Raw genomic sequence first — 19,095 nt, 5'->3', positions numbered from 1 at the left:
TAAAAAAAAAAAAAATCAGGTTAAAACCTAAGTTAGCTGCCTATTGCTTTCATTCTTAGAGATCCTAAGATTACTTAACCACAGTCAGAGATGGTGCAAGTCAGACATTTCCTAATTACCACCTCTTTCCACCTTCTCCTTCCCCATAAAGACCACATCCAACATACCTGACAGGACACCTAGTTGCTCACAGGTTTCCCTTGCCAGTCTATTCCTCATGGCATCAGAAGGCAGTGTTTTAGGCCCTGACAGAAAAGCTAGGAGGTCCCCTATAAGTAACCTGAGGAGGGTAGCTAGGTCATAAAATTGCCCAGAATTTCACTCCATGCCTTGAGATTTGAGAATCAAGGTTCAGTCTCCCCCTTAAGTCATCCAGTACCCTTGAAAGTAACTATCTGACTCCATAATCCTTGCTTTCTTCTTCCATCACCATTATATTGTTCTACGGTGGCTGCAAACCAGTATCCAAGGACTTTAGTCTCAGGGGGCTCATGGATCCTGGTAACTAAAAGCAATAGTTTGATAAGCTATTTGAATACGGAAACTGCAAGCTTCTATCCAGAATACAGAGGGATGTGGCATTGCCTTTCATCCTACCCAGACACAACCAATTCCAAAGATCCCTCATTTCCCTGAACATTATTTGCCTACAACTTGAGCTCTGGGACCAATCTGATTATTAAAGTTCTTTTGTTTGTAAGTAATAACAACAAAAAAAATCAGTGACCCTAGTAAGCTTAAAGAAGTAATAAGAACATTGGATGGATCCTGGGATAGTTCACAGATCCAAATAAACTGTGAAGGAATCAAAGCTCAGGAAACAGGAAATCCTCTGATAACCCTCTTTAGAGACAGCTACCATAAAAGCCATCTGGCTCTGATGACTTAGAGTCTGTCTCTCCACGCAAGTTTCAAATTCCCATGAGATCTGTTGGGCTCAGCTCAGCTTTAAGTCTTCCCCTACCCATTAGCTATGGCGGTGAGGCAGGAGCACAAAGCAGACACGCCACTGGGGCAAGGGCAATCTATAAACCAGGCAGTCACCCCAAGGGGAGCCTACTTCAATTACCTTTATTTGTAAGCTTCTATTTTGCAACTGATAAATGACAAAGATAAGGGCAAAAAGACAGAAAAGACAATACTTAATCAAACAATTTTAATCAAGTTAACAATAAGCAGTAAAAGTACAAGTACATGAAAAGCCCCATATTTTACATGTTTAAATTATTTTTCATTCTTTACTTGTAAGGTGTTGAAGGTGGGACCCACTCCTGAATCTTCTTTCTAGTAGTGGAATAAGGTACATATTGTTCTGGAGTGCCACTCACGTTGAATTTATGGTTTGTCCAGATGAACTTACGAGGAGTAGGTGGTTTTGTTGTTGGAGGATCATCAGTCATGCAGTGAAGCCAACGATGCCTTAAAGAGGGGAAAAAGACAGTTTATGAAGAGGCAGTGTAGCGTGGTGGGAGGAGGGTTAAGAGGGTAGGTCTGGAGCTGTTTTGTTCATTGAGCTCAAATCTTAGCTCTATTACTTACTAGCTCAATTTTTCTAAGTCTTAGTTTTTTCATCTGGATATCCTTACTTCTTAAGGATGGTATAAGGATTAAATGATAAAACACCTATTAAACTGACACTATTAAACTGACACTAAAATGCCACCAATTAAACTGACACTATTAGAATATGTATCCTAATTTTAGATGTGAAAATGTATTTTAAAATTGACGAAATACAATACTACTGTGAGATGCTAGAGGCTGACTGTGGAATTTCTGCATGCTCAAGGTGCTCTGGCTCATGAAGCTGTATTTTGAAACACAATGCTGAAGAGGGTCTCTGCATGCATCTTAAATTCAAGTTCAAGTCACCACTGTAGAACATATAATTTGTTATATTAAAATTATTAAACCACAACTCAAAGTTCACAAGTGTTTCAGCTTTAAGTGTTTAACCATTTAATTTCAAAGGATATTTGTTGGGAGGTACAAGAAATCTGGCCTAAAAGAAGGAAGTTGAGTGCTTCTTTGGAGTACACAAAGAAATGTTTTTCCAATGACAGCGAAAAGAAGAATCAATGTCCAAGGGACAAAGAGTGGAAGTGAGCAAGAAGCCTAGCTGAGTTTATATGGTAAAGAAAGGGAGAGAGATTCATCGCAGATTGCCCAAGGCTTGGAGCTCACAAGACAGAGATGGCCCTACGAACAAAAGGGAATGAGGGGACAGATACATAATTGCAGCTCCAAGAAAAAAAAACCAACAAGATTTCCCAGCTATAGAGAAAAGGGCAAGTGGAAGAGGTTTCAGTAAAATAATTAAAAATAAAGTTGATAAGAAAAATTTATGATGCTATCTAAGTTTAAGAATATTTGCTAGCAGTAATTTATAGAAGCTAGGCAACTGACTAAAAAACCAGTAAGAACAGAGATAAAATATTATTGCCGTAGCTATATTTGTCGCTAAAGATAATCAGCTAACACAATGGAGAATGAAGAAGTCTGTACACACTGGGCTGGTGTCTCTGTTACGTCCTCCAAAGCAAACTGGGGATTAGTGAAAATAACCTGGACCGATCAACCACAATTAACCTAAGCTCTGAAACCCCGGGAGATGTTGGTGGTGATCAGACACTTAAATTACAATCAATCAATAGATGAAACAGGGTTAGGATTATGACAGCATCTAAGTATCTGCCCAAATCCTGAGAGCCAATCTAACCCCAGGTTGGGACTGATAAATTTAACAAATTTTATAAAACAAAGATAGCTCATTACAAGATAGCTAACTCTTTCTATCTTAGTAACTACAACTTTTAACTAAATGCAATTCAAATCAAAATTCCAATAGGGTTTGACAATTATAATTCTAAGGATAAACTGAAAGAGAATTTTGAAAACTCCCATCAGGAAGGCTGACATGACCATACATTAAAGTCTCAAACATTAAAATGGTATAAAAACTGGTATAAAAATACAACAATAAAACAGAATATTATTCTTCAAACAGACTAAAATATATATAAAGTAAGGCTGGTATTTCAAATTATTGGGATAAGTAAACACTTCTCAACAAATTATGCTGGGATAATTAATTTTGTTGAAAAAAGAAGTTAGATTTCCAAAGATATATATTCAAAATAAATTACAGATAAATAATGCTCAGATACAATATGGGTGAAAATTTATATTCCTAAGACATATTGATATTTGTAGAATATGAAGGACCATTTCTAAGTTTAATATCAAAGGCAAATGCCATAAAAAGCTCTGTCTTAAAACTCTGAAAACTCTGAAAACAAGATTAAAGGATAAAAGAAATGGGAAATATTTGTAATATACAAAAAAGTAGTTCATTTATCATTACAGAAAAAGTCGACTATCCAAAAGGAAAATGTATAAAAGATTAAAAGATGTCACAAAACAGAAAAAAATAGCCAACAAAGAAGTTTAATAAAGGAAATAAAAATTAAAATAAGATATAACTTTTTACTTGCCAAACTGGCAAAGATTTTAAAAACTAAAAATACCCAGTATTTGGTGAAGTTATAGAGAAATCAACACCCACAGCTAGAAAGTATTTACCCTGCGAGTGTAAACTGAGGATAATTTGGCACTAGGTACCAACAATTTATAAAACATGTACATATTCCTGGATGGGAAAATTTTATATCTAGGAACTTGCCTTAAAAAAATGAGGATGTATGGGTAAATGCTTACATACAGCTATGCTGACCACAACTTTATTTACAATGGTGAAAAAATGAACAAAACCAAGAGAAATAACTCATGGCATAACCATATGACAAAGGCTAAAGCATTACTAAAAATTATTTTTCAGAGAATATTTTATGACTTAAGAAAATGTTCACCATATGTTCAGTTTAAAAAACAGGTTATTAATTTATTTAACAATACTTAGATAGCATTTATAAGTCATAGGCACCATTCAAAACACTTTACAAATATTAATCCTTATAATAACAACTCCATGGGACAGATGTTATTATTCCAATTTAATATATGAGGAACCCCAGACACCAAGAGTTTAGGTACCTTGCCCAAGGTAGTGGAGCTAAGATTCAAACCCAGGCTACTTCTTCAAAAAGTCCACTTATATTAAAAACAAAAACGAAAGGATACATATACAGAGAAAAAGAGGATAGCAGAAGAATATGTATTAAATTTTAACAGTGGTTTGCCTCCGTGTGGTAGGATAACAGGTTACCTTTATTTGCTTTCTTATTTTCTGAATTTTCTGTAATGAACATGTACTACTCTATAGAAAGAAAAAAAGTTATTCAAAAGAAAAATTTTTCTAATTCAAACCAACTAGAAATGGTTTTTAAACCCTGCCCAGGTTATCTGGCTTTTTTTTTTTTCTTTTGAGACTATAAATTGGTTCTGTCTACTTCTAACTCCATTTCATTTCGTCCCACTTAAGCCATCATTAAAAACAAATCATGCTCTCTAAAGTACTTATAGTTTTGGTGGAAGACTGTCTCTTGGTCTTCCTTAATGGAAATTTTTCTCCAAGTCAATTCCACAACAAGTCATTCACTACAGTTACATAGAGAAGGTTCAAACTATTCAAGCATGTACTGTAAACTGATGACCTGTGAATACAGTAAAGATTTCTTTTGGAAATTGGAATCAAGAGCAGTTCCTTGTTCACCAAAAATAATACATAGTTTATTTCCACACTGCAAAAGATTTCTTTTGGAAATTGGAATCAAGAGCAGTTCCTTGTTCACCAAAAATAATACATAGTTTATTTCCACACTGAAATTTTCCAACAACTCATCTTTGTAAAATGTTAGAATCAATCTTAAATGAAGCACTGAATAGTAAGTGAAATACGTTAGAACAATCAAAACAACTAAAACAAGTCTTCTGCTTATAATTAACACATTTTAATGAAGAAAGGTTATAAAGAAACACTCTGTAACACAGGAAAGTCAACCTATACATGTAGTTTATAGTTTCTTAGAACAGAACCTCTTAATATTCTGATTTTCAATTCAGTTCAAAGAGTATTTTATAGGATACCTATTACTTGAAAAAGGCTAGATTAAGCAGATATTTCAAGAGGAAGAAAATATTCTCTGTCATTGAGAGATGGCAATTTATTTAGGGGAGTAATACTTTAAAATATTCAAACAAAAGATTCAGTGGGACAAGGTATTAAAAGGACAGGCTGGAATCAGAATGGAATTTAGAGGTAAAACTAGCTTCAAATCATACAAAAGCTACAAAAGTAGTGACAGACATACCATTTTTGGATCAGCTATAAGAGTGAAGAAAACTATTATATCTAAAAAGCAAAATAATGGTTGTTTCAAGTAAAACAGTATATCCACGTTCACTCAACAAATATATATGGAGCAACTTCTACGTGCTAGACACTTTTTTAGGCTTCAGCAACACAACAGTGAACAAAGTTCTTATCAAGAAGCTTGGTAGTTGGGGAAACAATAAATTAAATAATATATAATAAAATACCAGGCAGAGATAAGTGCTACCGAGGAAAACACAAGAGCAGGGGAAGCGGGCAGAGAGGACAGGGCTTTTTTAAATAGGGTGGTCAGAGAAGCCCTGGGAGCAGGCGCCTGAAAAAAGTGAAGGCATGAGCCATGCAACATCCAGGGAAACGGTGCAAAGTGACTGAGGTGGGAGTGTGCTCACTGTTCAAGGAAAAATGAGAAGGCTGACGTGGCTAAGTCAAGAGCCAACAAGGCAGTGAACAGGACAGTGTATGCTGAGCCTGGCAGGGCTGAGATTTACGTAAGGCCTTGCACACCACGTAAGGAGTTTTAATTCTATCATGAAAATCCAATGGAGAGTTCTGGGCAGGGATTTGATGTGACCTGATTTACATTAAAAAAGCATCACTCTAATCACTTAGTATGTGGAGAATACTAGTGTATTCCAAGAATGTAAGCACATCAATTGAAAGGCTGTGGTCCAGGCAAGAGATAACTGTGACTTGGATCAGGGTAAGAGTCACATAGGTAGTAATCAGATGTGGAACACATTCAGAAAGTAAAGCAGAAAGAACCTGCTGACAGACTGAATATAGAAGAGTTGAGGATGACTCTTAAGTTTATGGCTTGAGTAACCAAGTCATTTAAGTGCTTAGGAACTTTTTGCTTGATATGTTTGTTAATTCACCTATGCTGGGCATTTGAAGATAATTTAAAAAAACTCAAATATATCACATTTATAAATGTGCCTTAAAAATGTTTAAAAGGATGTAATTAACTAAACTTGCAAATGGAGATAACTGTTTAGGAGAATTTAGTCCTTTCCATTAGTTTATCAAACATTCATCAAAGAACAAGAGAATATTATTGTTCTTTATTTTTATACAACAATATTCAATTTATTAATCTTGTTATCCTATTTATATATTGAACCACAAGACTTAAGAACAACTAGGTTTTTACATTTGCAGCTGTAATAAATATTAACTTTAAACTCAAATTGCAATTAATTCTTCCTATATACATCAGCCCCTCAGACACTGAAAAAAAACTGACAAGTAGAATATTTAGTGAAATGGGGAAAACATCGGTGATATATTAAGTGAGGGGAGGGGAAAAGCAAACAAAATTTTATGTATAATAAACAGATATATATGTACATACGCCCATATATATCTACATATAGTTATTTACAATCACAAACATTCTAAGAAGATGTGACCAATAAACTACAATTTATTCTCCACACTGATTTTTTAAAAGCATTCCTTCTCTACTCGAACACAGACCCTCAAATATTTGCCAAATCAAAAAATGAAATGTTAACAGTGATTGTTTCTGGACCAAGGAACTTGAGTTTATTTTTGTTTCTACCTTGTATTTCTCTAGATTTTCCAAGTTTTCTACAACAGTTGTACATTTTTATAATCTAAAAAATATTTTAATGATGATTATAAAGCTTGTTTTAATAACATGGAAAATAGCTTATAATATCAAGAGAAAAAACAGAAAATAAAACTGAATATGATTATGAACACAACAACTACATAAAAATTATTTAAAAGCACTAAAGAGTCTACAGCCATGCCACCCTGAACAAGCTCGATCCCATCTGATCTCGGAAGCTAAGCAGGGTCGGGCCTGGTTAGTATTTGGATGGGAGACCACCTAGGAAAACCAGATGCTGTAAGCATAAGAAATAAAAAATAAGGGATTGTAAGCCGACAAGGTCCTTGCAATCTGTGAGGTCAACCAAGGGTAGCCTCGCCTAAAAACAAACAAACAAACAAATAAAAACACTAAAGAAAATATGCCAAATGTTGACAGTGGTTATCTCTTAAAGGGCTACGTGCATTATCCCTGCCTCCTGCCAGATTCTCTAAATGTTTCTCTCCTATTTTTTTCAAGAACAGATTCCATTTAGATTCAATAAAGGTCATATTGCCCAATCAACATGGATACGTCTCTGCCCTTTTCTGACTCAAATCCCTCAGCAACAATCAATACAGAGAGCCTTCCCATGTTGAAATGCTAATCTCTCTTGCCTTTCCTATTTCTTACCTTGCTAGCTACTTCTCATTCTTCTTTGCTGGTCTGACCTGTTTTAAGCTTTAAATTTATACATTCAGCTGTTTACCTGACATCTGTATTCACTTGGATTTTCGACAGGTATCTCAAACTTACTACTTTCAAAAAAGAGGCTTCTGATTTCAATCCTCCACACCTCTCCCCCAACCCACCCTTCTCCCAGTCTTCTCATCTGAATGAATAATACCACCATCTATCCAATCTCTCAAGCCCAAAAGCTATGAATCATTTCTGATTATTCTCTATCACCTCTGAATAATCCCCCCACCTGCCTCCCTGTTTCTCTACATAGGCCCCTAGAATATCTTATGCCAACTGAAAAAAAGCTAACCACAATATTAAGTATCCTAAATTCATTAACCTTAAAAGAACAACAAACATTTGTTAATTTTACCATGGAAAAGGGAAAATCTTTAAGGACAAAATTATTTCCTGTTAAAAAAGAAAACTTTTTAACATACGCTACTATTTTTAAAAGAATATGTTTATGTATTACTTGAATAATTTAACCATTAATTTTAATAAGAAAAAATCAATATACAAGGAGGAGAGACTGATGCACTACATGGAGGAAGAAGACGTTATGTTACATAGAAATGAACGGAAGGTGCCACCAAGTGGGAAAAAAAATATATACACAATAGAGAAAAATCTAAGCAAGCCACATATTTTTTAAAACTTGGTTCAAAGAATTTCAGTTCCAATACTTCAAACCACACACAAAAAAAATCTTTTTCTCCTGATATAAGTGAAAACAGTAATTTTATACTATTATGCATAAAATAACCCAAACTTTCTACCTTTCTACCCTCAACATTTTACCTTGTCAAATTACATCTAGACACTGATTACTTACTTGGTTTACTAGAATAAAAGTGAACATAAAGAATTTTGTGTGTTACTGTATGGATAGTGGCAATTAGCTTGCTTAAATTAAGGCAATCAAAAGTGGCATAAACAGTATTTGCAACCTTCTGAAATACTTTGATTATTCTATTCCATGAAGTTAAACTAATACAAATTCCTGAAAGAATTAAAAATCTCACTGCTGATGCCATAAGTATTACAACTCTGAGAATGAAGATACTCTAACAAGGAAAAATAACAGACACTAAGTTATGGTACATTATTAGTCTACCAGCTAGTATTCATTAAGTGACTATAAACTCCAAGGTAGTAAGGACTACGTATTTTGCTCACTACTATGAATGTATAAACCTATTAATGCCTGACACATAGTGGGGTGTTCAATAAATATTTGCTGAATGAATAAACTTGTAAGCTGAGTACTGTGCTAGGTTCTATGCAAAAGTTTTTTATTTTTTTTATTTTTGAGGTATGTGTAGACATTTGTACTACCATGCATACCTTTTCTTAATCTGTTGGTAGACCTAGCAGCCTTACTGGCTGCTGACAGATTCAAAGAAATGAAGGGCCTGAGACAAGATAGATCAAATGAATTTTCATTTTTCCTACAAGACTTCTAATGTTTCTACAAGATTAGGGAACATTAAGTGAGCCACAAATGTTCATTAAATATATTCCCTGATTCTGTCAAAAATACTGATGCTTCTGAAGAGAAATCCTTCTCTAGGTGAGATTTTGCAGCTACTGAACAGACAGACTCATTGACTGTCATAGACCACACTTGGCATCAGATGACTCAGAAGGACAGAGGACAAGAACCAAAGCTTGCCAGCCGGACAGCATCAGGTGTCCCTATCAGTAGGAGTCTTCACAGCAGTTCATGCAAGTGACAGCTCACCCAGCCATCCAGGAGCTATTTTCTTTGATTCTCTAGATCAACAATCCCCAACCTTTTTAGCACCAGGGACTGATGCTCCAACGAGAATTTAATGCCTGATGATCCGCAGTGGAGCTGAGGTGGTGATGATAGTGCTGGGGAGCGGCTGCAAATACAGATGAAGCTTCACTCTCTCACCCACCACTCACCTCCCGCTGTGCAGCCTGGTTCCTAACAGGCCACAGATAGGTACGGATCCGCAGTCCAGGGTTTGGAGATCCCTGCCCTAGATAATACAGCACAGGCTCAAGAGAGATGAGAGCCACAGCAGGCAGGTGCAACTAAAAAGCATAATGCTTAAAAGCTTCATGCTTCACAAGAGCTAACATCTCTAAAAACAACTCCATAGGCACTGCTTCAGGATTCCCATCCCCACAAGGGACAAGCCAGCTCTAAAAACAGCAACACAGGGAAGCCCAAATGTAGCTAATTCATCAGGCATTTATAATTCCTCTCAATCCAAATGCAATTTACCAATCAAGGGAAAATTTTTATCTCACGATATGGTTTATACAATATAATTTGATTTCTAGGGTAACAGAGCTAAGCATTAAACTGAAGGTCAGATTCTCTTTACCTTTATATCCATAATTCCTAAAGTTAAACTGTATTCTACACCAGGTAAAATCACGCTAAAGTCCTATCTCCAGCATCAACCTCTACCCTGACCTTAAGATATGTTTTCTACTGTCTACCCACTATCCCCACTTGTTTGTCTAACAGGAACCTCATTCTCAACATGGACAAAGTAGAACTCAATTATCCCTTCCAATTCTGCTTCCCCCATCCTACCCCGTCTTCCTCATCTCAGTAAATGTACCACTAGTAGTTCAGGCCAAAAATCTTAAACTCATCCTTGACAACTTTTTCCCTCAAATTCCAATCTATCAGCATATCCTGTTCACTCCATCTTGCTTCAAAATACATCCCTTGGTAGGCAGCCTCCACTGATCACACTTAGGACTATTTATGTAGTTATCTAGAATGGAGGTGAAAGAGGCTGGATAAGGTGTTAGTGATGTAGGTTGTGAGATTTGGGATTGTATCAGTTATCTAATACTGTGTAACAGATGATCCTGTATTTAGTTTAAAACAGTAAACGTTATCTCACAATTTCTGTGGGTAAGGAATTTGAGTGCAGCTTAGCTGGATGCCTCTGGCTTAGGGTCTCTCAAAAGGTTATAATCAAGATATCATCTGGGGCTGGAGTCATGTCAAGGTTTGACTTGGGAAGGATCCACTGCCAAACTCATTCACGTGGCTGCAGACAGACCTCAGAAGATTTGCTTTCAAGTTCACTCACGTGGGTCTTTCCACAAGGCCACATCATAACATGGCAGCTGGCCTCCCCAGAGGAAGCAATCTGAGAGTGAACGAAAGAGAACACCCGAGATGGAAAGCACAGTCTTTTTAAACCCTATCTCAGTAGTGACATCTCACACTTCTAATGTATTCTATTTATCAGATGCTTGTAAATGATTAGCCTACTTCCACTTGGCTCCCTTCCTCTATTCACAGACACTGCAAAGATGCTTTGAAAATCTAAATCAAATCAGAGTCCAAAGCCATTAGGTGGGGTCCAGCAAGGCAGGCATCTGTGCTTGGCACTGGGGTGGGGAACTGGGAAGGAAGTGTGTTGTAGCAGCTCAGTAAGGTGTCAGATTCTGCATGCAGAGAGAAGGGTGTCCACACAGGGAGGATAGCAACCTGGTGTGGGTGTTGGAGGCAAAGTGAGGTAAGGAAGAAGTCCAGTGAGGGAGGCAGGATGGCAGTAATGGGAACTTAGTTACATACAGTGGCATTGATTAAATAAGTAGCTATGTTAAGTGGCATTGATTAAATAAGTAGCTATATTAAGAAAAAAAAATAGAGTGGCATTGATTAAATAAATAGCTATATTAAGAAAAAAATACAAATATGGAAAGAGAAAACTAGAATATAACCAATGTTGGACTAAAATCAGTGGCATTGCTGTGAACTATGGTTTTCAATATATATCCAGAAAAAGATATAGAAATAGAAACACACACACAAACACACTCATTACATATACTCCCTAGACTGTCCACTGAGAGGGCGTGGGAGGGCTGACACCCCAACAGCAATGAACAATACTGTGCACTAAGACCTCAGTTTTTAAGTGTCAATCTCCACTAAAAAATCACAAGCGAGAAAACAAAACAAACACAAGCCTCCTCTGAGAAATGACTATTTGTGGACGGGGCAGAGAAAATATAAGATGAACCTAGAACATCTTTTGTTGGAAAGCAAGAAACTTCTCCAAGAATGATGGGGACATTTCAAAATGACTCCAAATGCAGCATGAATGGGTTCCCATTGAATCAAAGTGAGTTCAATTTGAGCGAGAAAAAAACCAATTACAGTATCGTATAATCCACTGATTAAAATAAAAGTTCATACTAATAAAAATAAGTACACTGAAAATATGATGAGTAATGAGAGTTATATAACCTCAAAGTATCTCTCCACAAAATGCTAATTAATTGCAAAAGGAAAGTAAGTAACTTCAGAATGGAGAAAACTGGCTTGACACACCCTAATCAAGTGACAGAAGTTACACTAATGAGATAAATTTAATAGAATGCAACAAGAACTGAACAATGCTTCTGCGACATTCCTGCCAAAGTTGTATAGCCTGAATCTAGTCATGAGGAAACAGTGGAGAAACCCACATTGAAGGACATTCTACAACATAATTGGCCTGTAATTTTCAAAAGTAACAAGGTCATGAAAATCAAGGAAAAGCCAAGGAACTAATTTGGTGTGAAAGAGACAAGAGAGAAATGAAACGCACATGAAATACATGATTAGCTCCTCTTACTACAAAGTGCACTGCTGGGACAACTGACGAAACCTGAACGAAGTCTGAAGATTAGACAGTAGTGATGTATCATTGGTAATTTCCTGACTTTGATGGTTATATTGTGGGTATGTAGGACAATGTCCTTGTTCGTGGGAATTACATGCTAACGTATTCAGGAGTGTTAGGGTATCATTTTGGCAACTTACTTTGAAATGATCCAAATACTTGTAACTCTTCAGAAAGTCTGGGATTATTCTCAATTTTAAAAAATTATAAAACAGATTATACTATCTTACCTTCTAGTGACTTCGAAAGAAATTTAGGAAAAAAGTCAAAGTGTTTACCATGACTTACAAGATTCACATGATGTGGGCCCTTGCTATTTCTGCTACCTCAGTTCCTAACATCTTCCTCTCATCTATTCCATTCCAGCCAAACTGGCCATGTTGCTGTTCTTTGAATACAAGCGATACATCTCAAACCACGGGGCTTCAGCATCTCCCATCCCATTGCAAATGTCATTTCCTCAAAGAAGTCTTTCCTAACCCCAGTGTAAAAGAGCCACCTGACCCTCCCATGCTCCTTGTCCCTTCAGGTATGCCAGCTTCATTATCTTCCTTGTGTTTATTGTTGCCTAAAATATATAACATATTTGTTTTTCTGCTTCATCCCATGAGAGCATGGACTTTGTTTTATTCACTGTTGTAGCCCCCGCACCTACTATAGCTCTTGGCACGGTTAGAAACACAAAAAACAGTTATTTGAATGAATAAAGATGATAAATTGTATTTGTTATTCATTGCTCTATATATAATATCTGGCTCTCTGAAGATAAATCAATCCAACTTCAAATTTATTCATGAGTCAAATCAAAGGTAAGAATCCACAGATTTAGAATTCCACAATGTATGACACTCAGCAAAAAGGAGTGTGAGAAACAAACAGCTGAGCTTGTCCAATATCACTTCTCCCTACAAAGACTCCTCACAGGCCTTTAAGCTTCCCTTACAAACAAGAGTCATCAAAGGTACTCAGCCCTTAGGAGGCTCCACTTCACAAAGAAATTCAGCTCTGAACCCTCGATTGCCCTCAGGCACCTGCTAGAGTGATACAGATATAGAGTGTTAAGAAGCTTGCAGCTTTTTTTCATGCGATGTCAGACCATATAAAAGGACTTGCTTGGCTTTTCAAATTCTCTATTTTATAATTTTAAATGTTTCATCTCACATCACTGAAATCGGCTTTCTCCCCCACCCCCTCAAAATACTGACCCTGAGCACCAATGTTAGATGAGTGTCCTCAAAGAGATAGACCTGAATATGGACAAGACAGTCCACCAGCCTTCCACATCTTCCCAGGACTAACCCCACTCCAAAAACAATCAACTAAACAAATAAAAACTAGGACACCTCGCCTCCTAAAGCTGACATTCCACTTTGATACCTTGGTCTCAAAAACAGTGCCCCTGACATATCGAATGCCTCTTTGGAGAAGGCAGACTGCTCTACACCTAAAATCACAGCTCCTCAGAACTTAACAGAACCATAGGTTATTATTTCCCATTAAAAAAGAGCACAAAATCCAGCCTCAAATGTACCATCAATGCTGCTAAGAGCCAACCAGTTTTATTATAACAACAAAATCCAATAACATGGTTTTCAAGCTACATCGCTGATGTGGCTCGATGTAGGTAGTATACCAGAGGTTGAAAACTGGTTGAAGGTGAAATCTTACAAACATGTTTGCTTAGTTCACACAATATTCCGAAAAACTATTCTGTCCAATCATGTAGCCTACTTAAATAAAATTAAAAATTCACTTCCTTAGTCACATTAGCCACATTTCAAAGTGCTCTGAGCCACATGTGACTAGTGGCTACCCTATTGGACAGAACAGATATAGAATATTCCATCGTCTATTAGATAGTGCTGTATTTAACCTGACAAATATTTTAAGTTAACATTTAAAAAAAACAAGAAATCTCACAATAAAATACATATTTCCACTTTTTCTTGAAAAATCCTATCTAGAAACCCCCGGCTCAATTTTTACCTGACAGAACTCGGGAGAGATGAACAGGGCTGCTGCTCTCTTGGATGAAGTACGTGCTTTTCAGTTCTTTGCAGTCCTCACCACTCCCTACTGTCTCATATCTACACTTCACTCACTTACGGTACATGCTTGGATTTCTAATCGAGTCTTTAGAATGGAAATGAATACTCTGAGATTATCCCAGTTTCTACTCAATAGAGCCTGAAACTATTTCTGATGATCAAGTTTGACTAAAATGTCACAGTTAACCTGATACACTTATTTCTAGTTTTTGGTGAAAATTTCTAGAATAACTGGAAATGTTCTCTAGAGATTAAATGTATATCAACCAAATGGTATAATTTTAGCATCTATGGAATAGATATCAGTACTTGGCTTTGGAATATTTTATATAAAATTTAGTAATTCAAGTAAGAGCATTTAGAATTTCATTTTAAAATAGGTAAACATAAACTCAATTTTTAGAGATCTAAGGAATTTGGGGGCTCTCACTTTACATGTGAGAAAATGAAACCCCACACACATTAAAGAACTTGCTTAAGGTCAAACTGCCAAATAAGATCAGAGCCAGAGTTCTTGCCTTTCCCTTCCCCCATAGCCAAGAGATAATGTGACACAGTTTTCCCCTCAAAGACAGCTACACTACTATATATCCCAATATATAACACGGCATTGACATACCTCCATTAAGAGATAATGTCTGTGTTCTCTCCTATTAAACCTGGGCGGAGTTTTCTGATTGCCTTGACCAATGGAATACAGAATTGATATTGGATGATTTCCAAGACTAAGTCAGGCAAAGCAATAGGGCTTCTTCCTGGTGCTCTTGCTCTTGCCTCAGGAAGCCCAGGCTATATGAGGGTGTTCCAACCCAATGCCCCAAATACGTCTCCAGCTAACAGGCAGCATCAACTGCCAGACAGTGAGCGAACAAGTCTTCAGATGATTCCAGTATCCAGCCTTTGTATCTTCCACCTGAGGCCTGACACTCTGGAACAGAGATAAGCCATCCTGGGTGTGTCTTGTCTGAACTCCTGACCCAAAAAGCTACAGGAGATAAACACTTACTGTTGTTTTAAGCCACTAAATTTTAGGGTAACTTGTTACACGAGCATCCCAACTGGGACAGATACTTTCGGAATATCACTGATTACCTTATAAAGAGATATTCAACAAATATTTGTGTAATGGAACAACTACTTCCAAGCCAAATAAAAGAAAATTTTGACTTAACTTACCATTCAGGGGGCACCATGCTTCCATCCACATCCCAGAATGTGTTTTTGCCATTCATTTCAGTAGTATATATAACCCATCGGTGACGGCCTGAGTGGAAAGATCAACATTTAGAAGGATGCAAGAAAATAAACACAACCTTAAAAAAACATAATTGCATAAAATCAAAGCAGACAACCTTTTTATTAAGATAAGACTTCTATGTGCTCTAACTTAAGAGAAATGCTAGGGGAATAGCACCCTGGGTATATTAGAGAAAACAAGCTCCAGGAAATCTATGGCAAGCTTTTATCAACAGCTTGGCAACTGTCACAGCAAAATCTCTGCACAGGGACTGAGATTCACTCTGTGGGTTGGGCTCAGGCCCTTCCCCACGGTGAAGAATCCTTGCTTTTCCTTCAGTGCCCCTGCCAAGAGAGTGGCAGAGAGGGTAGGTGAATGTATTCACAGCTGGTCAGAGAATTCAGGAGAGAAAGTGCTCCTCTTGAGACTGGGGCAGGAGAATTGTATTCACAACAATCATACTTGAATTACGTGTTTCATATAAATATTTTAAATGACCACCAGAAATCCGTGATTAGACATAATAAGCAAACACTACAAATGATGGTTAGATAAGTAGGACATCTCATGTTATCAAACAGTATTGCTGCATTCTTTATTTAACAAATTTCTGCGTAACAGTTAGTTGGGGGCCTAACCATAATTTATAAGACTTTCTATTGGGTCCTTAAGTTAGGCAAAAACCTGAACTCCAATGAAGACTTTGTCACTTCTTAGTGGGTACAAGGCAAACTTTATGAGCCTCAGTTTCTTTACCTATTAAAAGTGGCTGATTATACTCATTTTAAGATAGCTATGAAAATTAAATATCACACACATAGATCTAGTTCAGCATCAAGCATGAAAGTACATAATAAATATTCATTTCTTCTAGTCCTTCCTCACTGCCCCTAACCTCCAAATAGGTAATACTGAATTCTTCCCTATAATGGATTTTAAACCAATAAGCAAAAGGTAATCTGCATTTACTTTACAGAGTTTTCCTATGTCAACATATAATCAACAAATACTGACTAATGCTATTTAACACGACCTCATTTAAAGAAACACAGATTTCAATCAGGATTTGCTCCTTCTACTAGAGAAATCAATTTTGAGAATAAGTAACTAAAAGTAAACTGTAATCCAATGAGTCAGGGAAACATGAAGAGAGACGGAAGAGACCTTGGGAAAGGTTTCATAGAATCAGACCATGCCGACAGAGCTGGGCCTTAACAATATTGCAATGAATATATCAAAATTTTAAATACACATACTCAGACTCAGCAATTCCACTTCCAGAACTTAGCATATTTAAAGAAATGAACGTGGACATAGTTACAAGCAAATTCACTGCGTTGTTTCTAATAGGAAAAAGCTGAAGGCAATCTAAATGTCTATCAGTAGTGAAGTGTTTGAAAAATGATTCTTCCATACAATGGAATACTGTGTTGCTATTAAAAAGAATGCCATCAAAAAAATTCAAATATGAAAGCACAATAACCAAACCAAAAGAATGCTATAGATACATCCAATTTACTCATATGAAAAACTGTACCATGATTTTTAGTAAAAATATTTTGGTTTACAAACAACATGCATAACGTATTCCCATGAAATAAAAAAAAGTATAGGGAGGTTTATACATTCTTTAAAGCTTCTTGTATATTATGGAAAACAGATTCAAATCAAGTCTCAATCTCACTCCCGTTATTCATATCCCAAAATAGTGAACTCACCAAAAAACTGCTTGTTGTCTTCATAGTATTTATTTCCATATTTGTCTTCCCCCACTAAGGTACCAACCCTCACATCATTTGCCCTGTCGATATCCAAAAGAAAGCAGACATTTTAGAATTATTATTTGTTCAAAACACAAACGTAAATAGAGTGAGAATACCAACTTTCAGAAACAAAGGCTGCTGTATCAGAACAATGAGGAGATGCTTGGGAATGGTCAATAGTTGTACCCTTCTAGCCTTCATCTCTAGGCTCACACCACTCACTGTGGAAGAATCACCTTTCAGGTAAGAGCTCTAGAATAAGCTGCTCATGTTGCTCCAGTACCATGTAGACACAGCACAAGAAAACAGAACACTGAGCTAACTGATATATTTAAATTACATGAACTATATAGACACAATATCTTCAAATTACAAGACTTTTTATCTACTATCCCTAGGTTATGAGGCACTGGAGTTAGCAAAAACCTTCAGAAAATCAGGAAGCCAAACTATTTCATCGTAACATGATATGAATGTCCTGGCTTCCATTCGACTCTGGGTCTCTAAATCGGCTTCTGCGGACGATACTGCTCGTCCCATTTAACGAACGTCAGGACTAGGAAGGGCCATTATGGGCACCTCGTTCAACGCCTTACTGTACAGAGGAGAAACCTGAAGGCCAGTGAAGGGAAACAAACTTTCCCAAGGTCACATAGTGAGTGTTCGGCAATGCTAATTGTTTTCTAGGAGCAGGATAGGGGTGCAGCCTAGATGTCCTTGCCTCGATGTCACAGCGCTGCCTCTCGAACTGGCTTTGGAACTGTTTCTGGGAGACCCCTGGACAGAGACTTCGGCCCGATGGAAGAAAAGCGGAGATTGGGCCGGTTGTCCTTGACCAGAACTGCAGTTCATCCAAAGTGATCCAAACCCGCATTCCTTTCCAAGAACCCAGCCAGCGCAAGTCCAGCCCAGAGGTCAAAAGTATGGCTCTAGCTGCCTACCTGAATAAAACTCGTAGATATCCTCTGAGGCCGCCATGGCCGCTGACCTGCTGCAGGCCGCGCTTCAGCACCTGCAGGAACTCCATCTTGTCCCGCAGGGCTGGCCTCCCGGGTGCGCCGCTCAAAATGCACCAGAAGGAAGCGAACACTCAGCTGCTGGCGGCCGATCTCCTAAGGTTCCCCCTCGCGCATGCGCGCGATACGCGAGGTGGTTCTACGCGTGCGCAGAACTGGTGCTGCCCTGTGCGACTACCTTCCTAGTGCCGAAGGCGCGTGCGATTGGTTTCCTTAGGAAGCAAAGGCGCGTTAAACTTTTACCAGTTCTCAGAGCTTGCGTTTACAGGACGGAGCATTTGGTGTAAAACTCACCTAGACTAGGCTTCCCCAGGCTTCCCCAGGTGAAAGTATCTCAAATGTTTGGCTCACACTACTTCAAAAATCTTTTCTAGTGCCAAATTCTTTAGGAACCAAGATGTCATTAAGGAATTCAATATTGAGCACATAATGATATTGAGTACACATAGTAGCGTTGTATAGGTAGCGAAGCGAGGAGGAATAGAAAAATATAAGCTTATCTGCTCTTAAGGATTTAGTGATTCAGTTGCAAGGTTAAAATTCAAAAATTAAACATTTAAAATTATTAGAAAAGTAATGTGCATAGTTAAAAGTTTAAAGGATATTAAATGAACATTAATTTTCTAGGGGCTATTTTATGATTTTAAATAATATGCTTTAAAACCTAGATTCCTTGACCCACCAGTTTGGAACGTTCTATTCCCAACTATTTAAAATGAGAAATTCAGCACATGTCACTTTCTTCACTTCTCATCCTTTGCTCTTCCAA

The 19,095-nt window shown here is 37.3% G+C and overlaps 1 protein-coding gene and 1 pseudogene across 1 annotated transcript; one reads left to right on the top strand and one right to left on the bottom strand.

Annotated features, from left to right (window-relative positions):
• Positions 1 to 1,134: 1,134 nt before the first annotated feature.
• On the bottom strand, positions 1,135 to 18,413 carry NDUFA12 (NADH:ubiquinone oxidoreductase subunit A12). The gene is made up of 4 exons (XM_006914606.3): positions 18,252 to 18,413; positions 17,266 to 17,348; positions 15,487 to 15,574; positions 1,135 to 1,419 (listed from the first exon to the last, which is right to left on the bottom strand). The coding sequence occupies exons 1-4, from the start codon at positions 18,335 to 18,337 to the stop codon at positions 1,239 to 1,241; spliced, it is 438 nt and encodes a 145-aa protein (XP_006914668.1). The 5' UTR covers positions 18,338 to 18,413; the 3' UTR covers positions 1,135 to 1,238.
• On the top strand, positions 7,055 to 7,173 carry LOC112481980 (annotated as a pseudogene).
• Positions 18,414 to 19,095: the final 682 nt, after the last annotated feature.

This window comes from Pteropus alecto, unplaced genomic scaffold (genome assembly GCF_000325575.1).
Source record: "Pteropus alecto unplaced genomic scaffold, ASM32557v1 scaffold94, whole genome shotgun sequence".
NCBI classification, from domain to species: domain Eukaryota; kingdom Metazoa; phylum Chordata; class Mammalia; order Chiroptera; family Pteropodidae; genus Pteropus; species Pteropus alecto.
This window is presented reverse-complemented; position numbering and strand designations above follow the sequence as displayed.